This window comes from Polypterus senegalus, chromosome 13 (assembly GCF_016835505.1).
Source record: "Polypterus senegalus isolate Bchr_013 chromosome 13, ASM1683550v1, whole genome shotgun sequence".
NCBI classification, from domain to species: domain Eukaryota; kingdom Metazoa; phylum Chordata; class Cladistia; order Polypteriformes; family Polypteridae; genus Polypterus; species Polypterus senegalus.
In genome coordinates, this window is record NC_053166.1 from 157,160,176 (window position 1) to 157,178,140 (window position 17,965).

Sequence of the window (17,965 nt, forward strand, 5' to 3'; positions counted from 1 at the left end):
CCGCCAATCCGAACATGAGATATCCGAAATGACATCATTTGTGTGCCCATCAGATTAGTTGCGCCTCATGGAGTGTTAAAAGAAAAAGTTCTCCATCCACACTAAAATGACTTAAAATGCGTACGACGTAGCCATTTGCCTACACTGGGCATATGAAAGTATTAGAAAAGAATCTCTGCCGCCACTAAAATGACTAAACATTAATATGAGGTAGCCGTTCACCTATACTGAGCATGAGGTGAAACACGAAGAAGAAGAAGAATTGTCCTCCATACTAGACGTTCATTTGAAGTTTCTGTTTACACAAAGAGAAACCAAATGGCAGATATGAATCAGAATCTGGAGCAATGACAGGCCATCCAGTCAGCAATTTGCACCAAACATTCTCATTTATTTGCTAATACATTTAAGACACAAACCCTTGTTGCATTTGATGAGCTGTTGCAGAACAAACTTCCTAAAGTTGCGTTTATCTAAATGGTTTAAACTATTTGCTCTTTTCTTTTATTGCCATCTAGTGGTGTTTATTAGCATAACACACATTCACAGCTGATCATTTGCTTCCTTAGCCAAGTTTGTCATTCATAAATGTTCTTTAGTGATAATGTGTGCAATCTTTCAATAACTTCTTTTATAATAGTAGCCATGTTGCTCTTTCAAAGGCAGGTAATAGAATACGTTTTAAAATATTTGATATCTCTTGTGGACCTTCAGCACCCTTCCTTCACTATCACACCTACCTTTTGTGTCTTTTGAGCTCATTCAAGTAAAGCCTGCTTCTCAGACTCGGTCATTGTGAGGTGGCTTGCTCACCCATGTCCACTTTTTTTTTTTACTTCCTGTCTTTGAAAGTGACTCTTGGTGTGCCTCCTATCCCTGACTCTTCCTCGTTTGTCTCATATTCGCACTTCCTCTCTTGATTGTGTGACCACAGCCAAACTGACCAATCAGATTGCTGAGGGACTGGACACGGACAATAACCGTAGTATTTTATTATATACAGTGGGTATAGAAAAGAACTCCGCCTTCGAAAAATATTCCCATTTTTTTTGAAAACACACAAACCAATATTTCTTCCCAGCTTTGCTTACTCAATGCAATCTCTAACATCCAAGTGAAATATATCACAACTACAGTTCAGAAGAATTTAAAAAAATAAAAAACAAGACATACTGAGATGAATAAAGGATCATCCCCCTCCTAAACTCAATCAGGAGTGAGTGCCCACCATTCACTGTAGTAGATGGATGTATGTAAGGTATGTGTGTGTGTGTGGATAAATGGTGCCTCTAGTTAACACTCGCAGCCAGTGTGCTCACTTTATTAATGTAAATAAGGATGGATTAACAGATAAATATAGAAAGTGCTGCATAAAAGAAGAAAATCAATGCCTCTAATGTCCTACCAAGCCTGCCCCCACAAGCATGGTGGGCCCTACATGCTTCTCTGCTTTTCTGAACTTGCTCTTCACTTGTCTCTCTTGGCAGTCTTACTGATCTTTGGCAACTTAGCGTCTGGACAGAATCTTCAAAAGGATTCCCTTCCTCCTGGCCATGCTTTTTAATTTCAAGACTTTACTGTCCCATGGTAGCCACCTTTTGGCATTGTAGTAGGGTCGTCATCCCTGTGGATCCATCATTCCGTGGCTGTCCTTTGGGATCGCATGTTCTCCCTGTGTCTGTACTTTTCTCCTACATCCTACAAAGACACTTGTTGGATTACTTCTCGATTATAAGTTGTTGCAATATACAACAACATTTATTTATATAGCACATTTTCATACAAACAGTAGCTCAATGTGCTTTACATATTAAAGAATAGAAAAATGAAAGACATAATTATAAAACAAAATAAATCAACATTAACATCGAATAAGAGTAAGGTTCAGTGGCCAGGGGGGACAGAAAAAACTCCAGACGGCTGGAGAAAAAATAAAATCTGTAGGGATTCCAGACCATGAGACCGCTCAGTCCCCTCTGGGCATTCTACCTAACATAAATGAAACAGTCCTCTTTGGATTTAGGATTCTCACGGAAGGGCTTGATGATGATGATGGTCACGTAGACTTCTTCCTTTTAATCCGTCCATCATTGTTGGAGCATCATGAAGCTTTGAGTAGGTGGAGGTGGCGCAGGCAGAAAAAGAAACAGAAAAGAGAGTTGGGGTCAGTACGGATTTTAGAGCCACCATGAATAGTTATTATGATGAATTGAACATACAGAGTATCAGGATTAAGTTAAATTACAATTAAAATGAAGTTATAAAAAGGCCATGTTAAAGTAATGTGTTTTCAGCAGTGTTTTAAAGTGCTCTACTGTATCAGCCTGGCGAATTCCTATTGGCAGGCTATTCCAGATTTTAGGTGCATAACAGCAGAAGGCCGCCTCACCACTTCTTTTAAGTTTTGTTCTTGGAATTCTAAGGAGACACTCATTTGAGGATCTGAGGTTACGATTTACGAATATAAAAAAAAAATACAGAGCAATAGGTGAGCAATAGATGGACTGGCACCTCATGCAAGCCTAATCCCTGCCTTGTACTTCATACTGCTTTGGTGGGTCCCCAGTCCCTCCTGAGCCCAAAACTTCGTTAAGAATTTCTGGCAAAGTTTTGTTACATTATTGAATCTTAATATATTCTCGTTGGCCCAATTCAGGACATGTTTATTACATTGAAGGTCCTAAACCCAGCTTGAAAAATGTCATTTCTGCTGCATTTTCATACCTGTTGGAGGTCAGGACTGACCAATATAAGGAGCATCAAAGCTGATTTCCATGAGTACTCCAGGCACGTACACTACAGCTGGCTTAAAGCCGATACTAAAGTTCATCCATTCAGTTTCTGTGTTGGTTATACAGTGCAGGGTTGTAGGAAGTTGTTTCCTATCCCAGTATGGTTGGATGCATGATGGAAGCCAACCCTGGAGGAGATATCAGGCCATCACGTCCATGTTCAGATTAGACTTGATGTCAGTAGCAAACTGAAGTACCAGGGGTGAGGGGAAGCCCAGGCAGCACAAGGGGAACATGCAAACTCACCACAGACTGTTCCCAAGCTGGGTTTCAAAGCCATAACCCCAGAGGTGTGAATCAATGGCACCAAATAATGTGCCACTTGACATTAAAAGTATACATTTGGCAGTGTATTTATCCTCTGACAAAACAGAAGATAGTTCAGCATTCTGTGTCGCTTGCCCTCCTTCTTATCTTTATTTTTTACATGAAATGATTTTGCTTTTTGTTTTTTTCGTTTGATAGAATTCGTTTCACATTAAGACGGAGGAGGGCACTCGGATCCGAATTGGTCCTCCGGGAGACTATTCAGAGGATTTTGAGACCTGTGACAGTATTATAATGGAGGTGAGTCTGTGTTTGATTACATGCCTTCTTTTAATGAGCCCATGTCATCCAGTACAGCAAGTCCATTGAGTCTTAAGCTATGTTGACATCACTACATTTGTCTCAGTTTTCGCCTTTTATCCACATTACCCCGGCTTTCTTTAATCCCTGAAAATGGAGACTTTTGAAAACCCTCTGCAGAGCCGTATATTTCTGAAAACGCTGACTCCCAAGATGCAGTGTGGATGGCCAAAAATGGAGAGTTTTGAAAACGCAGACTCTAGTCTCGCTCTGATTGGTTTTTACTTATTATGTGCCCCTTCACCGATTGGAAGGTAATGGATAGAGCTTTTATTAGCACTGTAAATTGTCACCATACTTGCACCAACTTGACTCCCAGTCTGTTCTCAGCCACTTCGCTCACCCTATACTCATGCGTTACTCTCAGTAACAAGTCCAGTTTATTGTCAGACCCTCAACACAATCTCTTTTTTTTTTTTTGTTTTTGTTTTTGTATTAATAATTGCTTTCCTTCATCTGTAAACGCAAGCTATTAAATGAATGTCTAGGGTGGAGGACATCGCTTCTTCCAGTTTCTGCTAATGCATGTATTCCCAGTGTAGACAAATGACTACACCATCTTCATTATTGGTTGTTTTTGTTTGAGCAGAGTGTGATAAGAAAGACACGGTTTGGGGCAGCCACCCATATATTGTGCCCTGGCTGCAAAAGATAAATTTTTGATGAGTCCAAAACAGAACTGGTTTTGGTTTGATAAGATGGCAGCTTTAAAAAACCATGACAGGAAGTGACGTCATCTGGACCGGAGCCGGAAGTGATGCCATTGAGACCGTGTAACGGCCAACTCACTCTCCCAAACCGGCAGCTACACCACCAAGACACGTGGCCTGGCAAGTTGAGGAATGTTAGACCCGACAAGCCATACTACTTCTAAAAATATGCCAGAAAACAAACCGTGTGTAAAATAATAAATTGAGTATAAATTGAGAAAGAAAGAAATGAAAAAACTCCAAACAATATACAGGTGCCGGTCATAAAATGAGAATATCGTGACCAAGTTGATTTATTTCAGTAATTCCATTCAAAAAGTGAAACTTGTATATTAGACTCATTCATTACACACAGACCGATGTATTTCAAATGTTTATTTCTTTTAATTTTGATGATTATAACTGACAACTAATGAAAGTCCCAAATTCAGTATCTCAGAAAATTAGAATATCAATTAAGACCAATGCAAAAAAAAGGATTTTTAGAAATGTTGGCCAACTGAAAGGTATGAACATGAACAGTATGAGCAGGTACAGCACTCAATATTTAGTTGGCCTGGATTACTGCAGCAATGCGGCGTGGCATGGAGTCGATCAGTCTGTGGCACTGCTCAGGTGTTATGAGAGCCCATGTTGCTCTGATAGTGGCCTTCAACTCTTCTGAATTGTTGGGTCTGGCGTATCGCATCTTCCTCTTCACGATACTCCATAGATTTTCTATGGGGTTAAGGTCAGGAGAGTTTGCTGGCCAATCAAGAAAAGGGATACCATGGTCCTTAAACCAGGTACTGGTAGCTTTGGCACTTTGTGCAGGTGCCAGGTCCTGTTGGAAAATGAAATCTGCATCTCCATAAAGTTCGTCAGCAGCAGGAAGCATGAAGTGCTCTAAAACTTCCTGGTAGACGGCTGCGTTGACCTTGGACCTCAGAAAACACAATGGACCAACACCAGCAGATGACATGGCACCCCAAACCATCACTGACTGTGGAAACTTTACACTGGACCTCAAGCAACGTGGATTCTGTGCCTCTCCTCTCTTCCTCCAGACCTTGATTTCCAAAGGAAATGCAAAATTGACTTTCATCAGAGATCATAACTTTGGACCACACAGCAGCAGTCCAGCCGAGACGCTTCTGACGCTGTCTCTTGTTCAAGAGTGGCTTAACACAAGAAATGTGACAGCTGAAGCCCATGTCTTGCATACGTCTGTGCGTGGAGGTTCTTGAAGCACTGACTCCAGCTGCAGTCCACTCTTTGTGAATCTCCCCCACAGTTTTGTTTCACAATCCTCTCCAGGGTACAAGCGGTTATCCCTATTGCTTGTACACTTTTTCTACCACATCTTGTCCTTCCCTTCGCCTCTCTATTAATGTGCTTGGACACAGAGCTCTGTGAACAGCCAGCCTCTTTAGCAATGACCTTTTGTGTCTTGCCCTCCTTGTGCAAGGTGTCAATGGTCGTCTTTTGGACAACTGTCAAGTCAGCAGTCTTCCTCATGATTGTGTAGCCTACAGAACTTGACTGAGAGACCATTTAAAGGCTTTTGAGTTAATTAGCTGATTAGAGTGCGGCACCAGGTGTCTTCAATATTGAACCTGTTCACAATATTCAAATTTTCCGAGATACTGAATTTGGGACTTTCATTAGTTGTCAGTTATAATCATCAAAATTAAAAGAAATAAACATTTGAAATACGTCAGTCTGTGTGTAATGAATGAATCTAATATACAAGTTTCACTTTTTGAATGGAATTACTGAAATAAATCAACTTTGTCATGATATTCTAATTTTATGACCGGCACCTGTATATGTTACGGCCAAAACCCAAAGTTCGACCGGCTCCCAAATTGGCCTGCCGTTTCGCATTTTGCCCAAGAGGTGTGGCCAAAATCCGAATTACTAGAAATGACTAGCATATGTGCTACTTTGGCCAGCCATTTTGCAAAGTGGCGATAACTCCCTGACCAAAATTCGATGCACTGACGTAAGACTGTCCGCTCAAGGTGCGAAGATGCTTAAAAATTTCAGATGCAAATTCAGAAGTGAGTTTTCCATTCTGCACAAGAAAAACTGCTCAAGGCGGGTCTTGTTCAGAACGCGGATGGCCTTCCCCTCGCCCAAACACTAACTTTAAGATCAATAAAATAGATGTTAAGTCACTATTTTAGGGCTAAAATGATAACAGAAATGTGAAACCTTCTTATATACCTAATCTTAATTATTGTGAAACAACCAAATGGCGTCCGCTTTCTGAACAAGAGCCACCAAGGCTACACTCGATGCATTTGCACTATTAAGTGCGCAACAAATCGCTGCTCAAGCCTTTTTTCTTCCGACTTTGGCCAATCACCCCAAGCCATTTCGCAAACTGGCTGGCCAAATCTTGAAATCGAGGAAAAGATCAGACATTGGCCAGTAAATTTACAGCGACATTGGCCATTTCCCGCTTTGGCCAATTTCGGGTTTTGGCTGTAACATATATATTATACCCTAACCAACCCCGACATAACACATACAATCCCAAAATTGTCCGGCGGAAAGTAATAATAAAAAGAAAAAGTGCAGCACAAAGTTAATATATAATACAATCCCTCCCTTGACCCCACACTGGACACAAACTATATAAGACGCACAGAAAGTACGAAACGTACATAAAAGTCCAGAAGATTTAACAGAAAATGGATAATGTTTGCAAACCTGATTCAGCTGGAAAAATTGTCCAACAGAAAGGACGTAGATGAAGATGATGGCTTGCTCCTCTCGCCAAACAACAAGACACAGTCTCACCGTGTTTATCCTTGGTACGTGGCGTGATCCAGAACCCCGGGGTTTTTTGCGGTGCAAAGCTGTTGTTGTCGGGCGTTGAAAGTGGCAGGTAGACAAAGGTGTGAATGATTTGAAGCGGTGCTTTCTCCTGTCTCTGTAGCGGAATTCCGGTCTAGTAGAACGGGATGGTCTTTTTTTTTTTTTTTCTTTCTTTCCTTTTGTTTAAATAGCAAATGATCAGATGCAGGTGATGGAATTGACAGGACCAATTATCGTGAGGGGCCACGGTTCCATAGTGTTATCCTCTCGTCCCCATTGTTTCCAGGGGAGCATATTTACATACACACAGACCAAGTAAACTAGATATTGCTATGAAAGACGGGACTCGGCACAAAATGCATTTACGAAGACATTAATCATGTAGCACTGCTGCAACCGGAAGTAACGTCATCCATGGCACCTGACCCGGAAGTGACTTCTTCGGGGACCGGACATGATGTCATCCATGGCGCCGGAACTGCAAGTGGCATCAATAGTGGGATTTCCCGGATTTAGTCTGCAGAGGACGGAGAGAAAAAGTTAGTGCAGCTCGCCACCCCCTGGTCTGGTGTGGTACTACTATTTAGTATTTAGGCCCTCTAGCTGCCTCCCAATCGCACGTGTTTGACAAGAGATACTTTTGGAAATGATGTGAAAACACTGGTGTGGACGGAGACCGTTTTTAGTTTAAAGTGAAAACGCAGTCGTGTCCGCGCCACTTTAGTCTGACCTTTCAGCAATGAGTTCAAGGTAGGCACCAGCACAGGAGGGGACACTTGGGAACACGTGCCAAAAGAAATGTCTCTGCCCAAAAGTTTGTTTTAAAAGGTTTAGTGAAAATTCAAATTCAAACAATCCACACAAGAATAAAGAAAAAAAGGTTGACACACACGTAGAATAAAAACAATAAAAAAGAGGGAAAAAAATGTCTTCGTTGTTTCTTGTTAAACTTTGTTTTTTATACTATAAGATAAGATACTTAACTTCACCTTCAGTACGTTCTATACGTACGCTGCTGCACATACAGTTGAACACGTTAAGGCACGGTTTGAAACCGTGTGCCCTCCATGCCTTACTTTACGCCAAGGCAGGTCACTAATTGAGACTAATCTATGTTCAGACGGACAAGAGACAGTTAGAATATACCAGTTCAGTTCAGCTTGTGGGTTTATAAGAATCTGTCTTAGACTATTCACTTTTTTATAGGCGAACTTAACGAAGCAAATACTTCTACTTGACATAACCTATTGAAAAGTCCCACAGGTCGGAAATATTGTACTGGCAGGGCCCTTTATGTCCAGGTTCCTGAAAATAAGCAGCAATGCCATTTCCAAGCCCCCAGTCAGCCCAAAAGCATGTCTTTAGGCTATGAGATGAAACATCAAACAGTACTCAAATGGCACCTGACCCTCAAAGTGGAAGGTGATGATGCCACCTACTGTTCAACTGGGTTTCTCTGTTTCATATGCTTCAATTTTTCCAAACCCATCCTGTCTTTTATCCTTTATCTGATATTCAAAAATAACCTCTCCGGATCAGTCTTAACTTTATACAGCATCTTTAACAATGATGAGCTTTATACGGAAATACTACAAAAAAGTAACGACAAGATAGCATTGTAGCATATACAGTGGATTCCGAAAGTACTCAAACCCGTCCACTTTCTACACATTTTGCTTTATAGATTCAATTTTAAATTAATAATTGTGCCATTTTGCCAATGAATCTACCCTTGATAACCCATAATGACAATACGAAAACATGTTTTCAAAAAAAAAAAAAATTTGTATTAAAGATCAAAAACTGAAATCCCTAATCCGTATCAGTATTCCATCCATCCATTTTCCAACCCGCTGAATCCGAACACAGGGTCACAGGAGTCTGCTGGTGCCAAACCCAGCCAACACAGGGCGCAAGGCTAGAACCAACACCATCCTGCTCCACTGATAGGCTGAGGAGATCGTTCCTCCCCCTCACTATGCGACTCTTCAATTCCACCCGGGGGGGGGGGTAAACGTTAACATTATACAAAGTTATTGTCTGTTCTACCTGCATTGTTATCACTCTTTAATATTGTTTTTTATCAGTATGCTGCTGCTGGAGTATGGGAATTAATAAAGTATCTATCTATCTATATCTATCTCTATCTCTCTAATATAGCATCTATCTATCTATCTAACCAACCATCCATCTAAACCGCAGGGCACACACACACACACACACACACACACACAAACACACACAAGGGACAATTTAGAATTGCCAATCCACCTAACCTGCATGTCTTTGAACTGTGGGAGGAAAGCAGAGCACCCGGAGGAGACTCACACAGACAAGGGGAGAACATGCAAACTCCACACAGGGAGGACCCGGGAAGCGAACCCGGGTCTCCGAACTGAGAGGCAGCAGCGCTACCCGTATTAGTATTCATATCCTTAATTCAGTACTTTTGTAGAAGCCCCTTTGGCAGCAGTTCCAAAGGTTTCTTTTCTTGGTAAGTCTCTAAAAGCTCTGCACCACTGGATTTGGGCAGTTGATCCCTTTATTACTGGCAGATCCTGCCAATCTCCGTTAGATTAGTTAGTAAGCATCTGTGAACTGCCATCTTCATGTCTCTCCACACCAGGCTTTGACTGGGCCACTCAAGGACACTCAGCGACTTGTCTTGAAGCCTCTCCAGTGTTGTCTTTGCTGTATGCTGCAGGTTATTGTCATGCTAAAAGTTGAACTGTCACCACAATCTGAGGTTGCGTGTACTCTAGTGCAGCATTTCTTCAAGGACCTCTTTGTATTTGGCTGCATTCATCCTTCCCTCAATTCTGAGCAGTCTCTCTGTCCCTGTCACTGAGCAGCACCCCCATAGCATGATGGTGCCACCACCAGGCTTCACCATAGGATTGGAGTTAGGCAGATGATGAGCAGCGCCTGCTCTTCACCAAAGGTAGCACTTGGAGTTCTGCTGAAAGAATTCAATTTTTGTCATGTCAGACTAGAGTGACTTTTTTCCTCATGCATTCAGAGTCCAAGTGGGCTGTCGTATTCCCTTTAGTCAAGTGTGGCTCCGGTCCAGCCACTCGACCATAAACACCTGAGTGATGGAGTGCTGCTGAGATGGTCATTCTTCTTACAGGTTCTCCCATCTCGGCAGAGGACATTTGAACCTCTGTTAGAGTGACCAATGGGATCTTGATCACCTGCCTGACCAAGTTCGTTCTTGCCCAGCTACTCAGTTTGGGTGGATGACCAGTTCTAAGAAGAGTCCAAACTTTTTCCCTTTTACAGTTATTGAGGAAAAATGTGCTGCTAAGAACACTCAAAGCTTTAGAGTCTTTGCCCTCCCCACAATTTGATCACAGAGGTCTGCAGAGAGTTCCTTATACTTCATGGCTTGGTTTTTGTCCTGACCTGCAGTGTGAATTGTGGGATCTTCTATACGATACAATACAGTTTATTTTTCTATAGCCCAAAATCACACAAGAAGTGCCGCAATGGGATTTAACAGGCCCTGCCTCTTGACAGCCCCCAGCCTTGACTCTCTAAGAAGACAAGAAAAAACTCCCCAAAAAAAAAAACCCATGTAGGGAAAAAATGGAAGAAACCTCGGGAAAGGCAGTTCAAAGAGAGACCCCTTACCAGGTAGGTTGGGCATGCAGTGGGTGTCAAAAAGAAGGGGGTCAATACAACACAGTACAATACACAGAACAGAACAAATCCTCAATACAGTATACAAATAAAAATTTTAAAAGTAGGAGCAGAATTTAACAATAGATGAAATCACATACCGTAGATCCCGTTATATAAGCCGAGAATTTCGTCCTAGATTTTTGGCTTGGAGTTTGGGGGTCGGTTTATACGACGAGTATCGTTTCAGATTCAAGATTTCCAGCGCAATGCCGGTTTTGCCGATGAATACGGAAGTAAATAATGACGAAACCACAGAGCCATCTTTCAGATGAAGAAGTAACTTTGCATGCCGGTACTTTAAATTAAATAAATAATTTATTCAAAAAAGTGTTTTAGTTGTTGATTTTATTAATAAAATTTATAATAAATTATCGGGAAGTTTAAAATGAAATTTTTTGTTTTGATTTACGATCAACATCTTGCGTTACAAAACGGATGTGGTCACGTGTATCCGCTTGCGCGATTGTAAACAAACAATCGAGAGCGTTAGTAGCGTCAGTCGGAGCCCAGATACATGTGTTTGTGGATGTAGTTTCCGTCATTGCAGTGATTTACCTATATATATATATAATTCATTAAGACCATGCAAGCAAGACGCATAATTTCTAAGGAAGGAAGAGAAGGTAAAAGTAAGCGATCGCAATCGAAACGAAGATGGACATTGTGTGGAAATATCTCCTCCCTTACTGCAGCCCAAAGATGTCAAATTAAATGGTGAGTACAGTATGAAATTTTTTCTAGAATAGAATGCCTTTTATTGTCACTATACGCATCTACAATGAGATTAAAAGCAGCTCCTTCAGTGCAGAAAAAAGTTCTGTATAGGGCTTGTATGGTTGTTTTTTTAGCCTTAGCATAACCCCGGATCTGCGGCCCCGCTTCCGCTTTCTTTCCCTCCTCCGTCTGTGTCGTCTCCTAGACCCGACAACAATCCACGGAGAGCCCGCTGGTCTCGTTATGTTGTCTGGGATGTTGTGCGTGTGATGAAAAACACTCGAAACAGATGTCTGGCTCTGGACACCGATGTCTATAAGGTTCTGAATGGTGTAGCGGATGTTCGCCAAACCGATCGTGCACAAACAAGGACAAAAAAGTACAAAAACAACAAAAAAGTGCACTGAAAAGAAGAGCCCTGAGCCGCCCCGACAATGCGTGCCGCCATGCTCCTAGCTTAATCGAAGTAGGCTTGGCACTTTTTATAACTTTTTGATTAGTACATTAAAAAAATGATTGGTGTTTTGGTAAATTATGCACATTATATTATATATCAAAAATGCCGGCAGTCTCAAATTCTCGCTGATAAACATTATAAATATACCCGAAGAGACACTTTTAAGGGAATTTAGAAAATTTTGCTTGGAGAAGGGGGTCGGCTTAAATACCAGTCATCGGCAAATACATGTAATTTAGTAGGTAGAGAAGGGGTTCGGCTAATATACCGGGCCGGCCTGTATTCCGGGATCTACGGTAATATGATTTGGATTTGTTTAGAGTCCTGGAGACCTCGGCCATCAAGCTGCCTCCCCCATTTGGCCATTCCACACCTGAAATAGCGCTAATCAGATGAAAGGAACTCTCTTTCCCATGATTCCTGCGATCCTCCATCAGGGATGACTTTACCTTAGGCAGGCAAAACAACTTGGCAGGTGGGCCGTGGCACCAAGTGCCACATTTGAGTACCGAGAAGAGAAACGGAATAGGTGAGGGTCAGTAACAAATTATAACGATCATGTTACTTATGTTTTAGTGCTAATGACAAACAACAGAGATGCAGTCTGTACAGTTCATCAGCAGCTCTAGTCAGGGTGTGCTAAACTGAAGTAGTGAGTCTTCAGCCGGGATTTGAAAGCTGAGACCGAAGGGGCATCTCTTATAGTAGCAGGCAGACCACTCCACAGTTTAGGAGTCCTGTAACTAAAAGCTCAACCTCCCACTGTTATTTTATTAATCCTTGGAATCCTAAGCAGACCGGCATCTTGAGATCTTAATGTGCGCTCAGGTTTGTAAGTCGTGATAAGTTCAGACAAGTAAGCCGGACCTCAGCCATTTAATGCTTTATATGTTAAAAGGAGGATTTTGAACTCTGCCCTAAACTTAACTGGGAGCCAGTGTAAGGATTTAAGAACTGGAGTTATGTGTTCATATTTTCTTGTTCTTGTAATAATTCTTGCAGCAGCATTTTGGATTAACTGGAGGCTGAATAAAGAACAGTTTTATCATGCAGTGAACACCGCATTGCAGTAGTCAATCCTATTAGAAATAAATACATGAATTAATTTCTCAGAATCCTGTTTATTTAGAAAGCACCTTAATTTCCCAACATTTTTAAGATGGAAGAAACCTGATTTGGACAACTTTGTAATATGAGTTTTAAATGACATGCTTGAGTCAAAAGAGAACTCCTAGATTGCAGGCTGATTCAGTAAAATTAATGGCGGTTCCAACTGAGTTAAATGATGACAGAATATTGTGATCAGCATCACTCCCTCCAACAATTAACATCTGTGTTTAAAGACAAGTAGTTCTCATCCATCCATTTCTTTAATTCACTAAAACAACTAATTAAAGACAACATACACCGGTACACGTGTGCCTTTCTAAATGATGCCCAGTCAATTGCCACTTACGTCCTCCAATCAAGATCTAGACACATCACAAGGAGAATTAAAGAAACAGGAGGCACCTGAGTGCAATCTGGGGAGCCATAGCAATGGGGCAGAATACTTCTAGGGATGAGAGATTTCCGGTTTTGATTAATCAATTTGCAAACCTTCCTGAAAGTATGTTTTCTCTGTGCCCTTATTTGTTATTAAAAGTGAATTCTTTCTGAATCCACTGTAAGAAAATTCTAGGAGACTGACCAGCTATCCTCTCCTTATGCCAATCACATTTTCACTTGATGTATCGGTCTCATCCGATGCAAGAGGGTCTTAATAAATCTTCATGTCTCTGTGTTTACAGAAATCAAGTCTGGATGTCACCAGTAGAGAGAATCAGGAGGCGCCAAGGGCTTCCACAGCCAAGGCAGAAAAAAGGTCAAAGAGTGACACTGAGCGCAATGAGAAAGTGCTGCTGAATATTAATGACGTGAAGGTGAGCCTCATTCTCGGTTCGACTTTACACCTGGCGCAGACATGTCACCCAAAGGGTACTTGTTGACCGTGGGCTTTGATTACATCTGGCCGTATTTCGCCACATGCTGTCCCCAGTGATACTCCTCACTCGTTCCCTTTGATCACTGCCAGGTGCTCAGAAGGAGTCTGGAGGTCAGTGTCAACTTGTGTCGGAGTGGCAGAGATTCTGCAGGTGAAGATTCGGACAGTGCAGATGAAGACTCTGTGGAGGAGGAGCTTGAAGGGGATGAAGAAGTAGACAAAAAAGTGGAGGAGCTACGAAGGAGGAGCCCACCAGCCAATCGGGCCAGCCCTTGGAAAGCACGCAACCAGCAGTTTGCTCTGGAGCCGGGGGACATCATCGTTCTGGACTTTGCAGCCTCCCATAAAAGTAAGGCTTTTGGTCACTTGGTGCCTTCCATAACCATTAGGACAGTTTGACTGCTTTTATGAAACCAGCCATGCAGTTTCTGTTGCGTAGGCTGACATACACAATCATTTTTGGTTTCTTTCCATAATTTCTTTAAGGCTGTGGGTCTCATCTGTACACAATTAAATATGATTGGTGAACAACTAGTGGACCACGGAGTAATAAATATACAGAAGGAGATTAGGTGTTGCCTTGTACCTGACCTAAACTCTTAGTAATCTTAGCAGGGAGGCAAATGAAACACAAAGCAGATAGCAAAGAAGACATCCATCCATCACATTTTCTAACCCGCTGAATCCGAACACAGGGTCACGGGGGTCTGCTGGAGCCAATCCCAGCCAACACTGGGCACAAGGCAGGGACCAATCCCAGACAGGGTGCCAACCCACCGCAGGCAAAGAAGACATCCGGTGCTAAATAGGTGAAATCACATCTCTGGGGGAGTCTTCCTTCATCCCAGAAAATATGCCTTTGGTGGTCCAAGGCACTCACTGAAGTACAAGTCTATGGATCCCAGGTCCTATACTTTGGAGATCCAGCTCTGCCAGTCACCCTGATCAATAAAAGAAATTCAGCCTTGTGTCCACATCTCAAGAAACATGGTGTAAAGGGTCTTTTCCAGAAATTTCTCGTATGTCGAGAGTTGTGTGTGCAGTTATTTCCCATCACTCTTTACTGTCAAGTTGTAAGAGTTGCGCCCCCACAGCTACCAACATCACTAAGAACCATCTGATTGCAGCCCCCAGGTGGCTGTGTTCTTGTTAACCCTCGGCTATTGTTTCAGCATCCACAACTCGGGCACACGCTGTTTCAGAGTCTTCATTTTCTCAGTAATGCTTTTTATTTTTCCTTTAGGTGCAAAACAGGAGAGAGTTCTTTCTGCAAAGCGAAAAGATAATTCAGAGGCCTACATTCCCACTAAACCCCTGATGGCGAAGATCAAGCCACTGGATAGGCCTCTGTCTTCATCTTCCTCTTCTGGGGACACTTCCCGTGAGTGTATTTTCATAATAATAGGTGAAGGTAATATAATCACATGATTTTATTATTATGTCCGTCCTTTGTCAGAGCTACCCTTTTTAAAAGCAGGGGCAGCAGGTCTGTTTTTCCCACTCACTCGCCCTTCCACGGAGTTATATTCTCTGTCTCTTACTTTATTGCGTCCCACAATTCACTTACCAGCTTGCTCCTGCTTCTCAATTTCAAAGGGATGAGCCTTTGTACCCCCTTTCTGGCGCCTGTTGAACATTTTGTGGTATAGTGGGTCAGCGGCTCTGAGAGGACGGCTGTTGTAATAAATCATTCATTGGCCGGCTCATTCTCCGTGGGTGCACGGGCGCAGCTGCGAGGAGTTGGTGGAGTAATTGGGGCGAGACACAGCGGTCCTTCTCGATTGTTTCATCGGCTCCCTGCGGTGCTCGATTGAGATGCTGTGCCCACGGAGCCTTCTAAGAACGAGCTGGTGCAAGAGAAAAGGGGTTGGGAGGGGAACGAACAAAAAAAAAAGGAGAACTAAGGATGGAGGTTCGCATGAGGAGAAGAGAGGCAGGAGTGTGAGAGAGAGAGCCTGTGTGAGGAAAGGAAGCAGACGGGTATGGAGCCCCCAGGAAGGAGCAGGTGTGACCAGCGCTCAGGAGGGGGGGAATGTGCTCTCGCTGGGAGGAGCCGACAGACTGGCAGCGGTGGGAGGACTGGGCGCTCATGCCAGGAGGAGCCGACAGACTGGCAGTGGTACGAGTGGAGCAGGACTCGGTGTCTCCCCTTGGAATGCAGAGGCCAGGACAAAAAAGGTTGTCGCGTCTGCTGATAGATTTCTCCTCGGTCTGCAAGGTCTGGGAAGGCATAAGACAAGAGGAGTCTGTTTTAGAGGGGCACCAAGGCTAGTGGTTTTAATGAAGTTTCCTGCCTTTGCTTTAACCTGTGATTTTAATGGGTATTTATTGGGACTGTTTCAGTCTCCAGTTTCATTTCTTTTATGGATTATTTATTTGGAATGTTGCAGTGCACTTTGGGACATTGTTTTGTTTAGTTTTTTTTTTTTTTTAATTAATGAAAACCACTGAGCACTTTGCACCTTCCTCTTGCTTAGTGAGTGTTTGTCGTCACCTGCCATGCTCATCTCGGTTACGCTACCGATGGTGTCGGGTTCAAGAGGCTCCCAAGAACAAAGAGGGAGTGTGGAGCGAACCGCACACCATCACAATATTACTACAATTTATGTCAAGAACAGGCCATTCAGCTCAATAACTTTGTCCATCCTGTTCACTTTGGACAATCTAAGTAACATCTAGTAGAGTTTTTAAGGTCCCTAAAGTCGTCTTCTCCATGACGCTACTTGGTCATTTATTCCACATGTCTGTGGGTTCTTTCCGTGAAGAACAATTTTTTATTACTGTGTCCCTGTCTTCTTGTTTAAAGTAAAAGAAATTCAAATTATGAAAGGAATTGACATATTGGATCAAACATTTCCACCGTGTCACCTCTTAATCACCATTTGCTTAAACTGAAAAAGGTTTAACCAACATTGCTGTGCACAGTACTTCAGTTGAGGCCTCACTAGTGAATTATATAACTTAGGCACAAACTCCCTGGTCTTGAACTTCACACATCAAGGCGCTATATATGATAAACTAACATCCTATTTGCCTTCTTCACAGATAGGTAGATTACTGCTTTTTATTTTTTAACTCGGGTTACAATAACGTAACATCTGATAAACTTTCTTGATTGACACGTCCCCTGCGACTGCTAGATCTTTTTTCCATCAGGGTTACCTTCAAGTTTCAAACCTCCCATTGTGTATTCACAGACAAAGCTGGAAAATTGTGCCCGTAAACGTCCTTTCCTAAAAGTTCACGCTGCCTATTTCTGGACCCCTGATCTCCAAGGCTAGGCAGCCTGAACTTTCCCCTAAACGCTCTGCCTCCTAGCCAGTCTACAACGGATCACTCATATCATTCATTTCTCAAATGTTAAATCAAGTCATACGTCTTAAATGTGTCAGAGCTGGTGGATGAGCATTGTGGCTGTCTTCCAGGTGCTTCAGGTCGCAGGGAAAGACCCCTGTCTGCTACCAAGAGAATGATTTTTGAGCAGGATGCAGAAGACTCTGCTTTGGCTGTCATTGAAGCCATGCAGAAAGAGAATGAGCTGTTGCTGCGAGAGAAGACCAGCCAGCGAAAACTGGTAATGTCAACTTTTCGGTCTTAATGTTAAGCCGTGGTGTGGTGGTTAGAAGGTAACAGCCCTCAAGACTTTCCATTTCTACTTTGTTCAGCTTGCCTCCGCGTCTGCCCCAATGATCAACTTTGCAAAGACCTGCCCCCCTGATGCCTTGGGAGGAAGTGAAGTCACCAAAGCCATGGAGAGGATAAGCCTTCTGGAACCAAGGTAAATGTACGGCACTCGGTCTAGGAGCTATCATGACGTCAAGTGTGTCACACAGACTACCACAACTCTTCTTTGTGAATACCTTAGGGTACCTTTTCATAGTTTCTTTTTTTTGTGTGTTTTACAGTCAACAGAAGAAACTTTTGAAAGTCCTGGAAAAAATAGAAGTTAACTCCATGCTGGATGGCCTGCAGCAAAAAACAAGTGATGTGGACGTGGAGGTGAGCCATTTTCATATTAGCGTTTGTTTATCCTGGACAAGGTCTCGGTTCTGAAAAGATGGCCGACACATCTCATGAGGAGAGATTAAAGGAGTCAAACCTTTTCAGTCTAAGCAAACAGAGTTTAAGAAGTGACACGACTCAAGTTCTACTGACTCCATGTCAAACAATAATATTTTTAATACAGAGGACC

At 42.6% G+C, this 17,965-nt stretch overlaps 1 protein-coding gene and 1 long non-coding RNA gene across 4 annotated transcripts in view; one reads left to right on the top strand and one right to left on the bottom strand.

Moving 5' to 3' along the window:
- The window catches only part of LOC120543166 (katanin-interacting protein), a 97,056-nt gene that overhangs the window by 39,825 nt on the left and 39,266 nt on the right, over positions 1 to 17,965 (top strand). For 2 of the 3 annotated variants that reach the window (XM_039776071.1, XM_039776073.1), the window contains exons 6-12: positions 3,258 to 3,359; positions 13,580 to 13,711; positions 13,864 to 14,122; positions 15,017 to 15,154; positions 17,199 to 17,347; positions 17,439 to 17,551; positions 17,679 to 17,772. In XM_039776071.1, the coding sequence (XP_039632005.1) occupies positions 3,258 to 3,359; positions 13,580 to 13,711; positions 13,864 to 14,122; positions 15,017 to 15,154; positions 17,199 to 17,347; positions 17,439 to 17,551; positions 17,679 to 17,772 (987 nt within the window). Of the gene's footprint in view, positions 1 to 3,257; positions 3,360 to 11,291; positions 11,333 to 13,579; positions 13,712 to 13,863; positions 14,123 to 15,016; positions 15,155 to 17,198; positions 17,348 to 17,438; positions 17,552 to 17,678; positions 17,773 to 17,965 lie in introns of those variants that run through there. The other variant, XM_039776074.1, reaches the window with a different exon arrangement.
- Positions 2,068 to 10,757, bottom strand: LOC120543167. The gene is made up of 3 exons (XR_005636301.1): positions 10,717 to 10,757; positions 6,827 to 7,451; positions 2,068 to 2,109 (listed from the first exon to the last, which is right to left on the bottom strand). It is a non-coding gene; the product is annotated as an uncharacterized LOC120543167 (long non-coding RNA).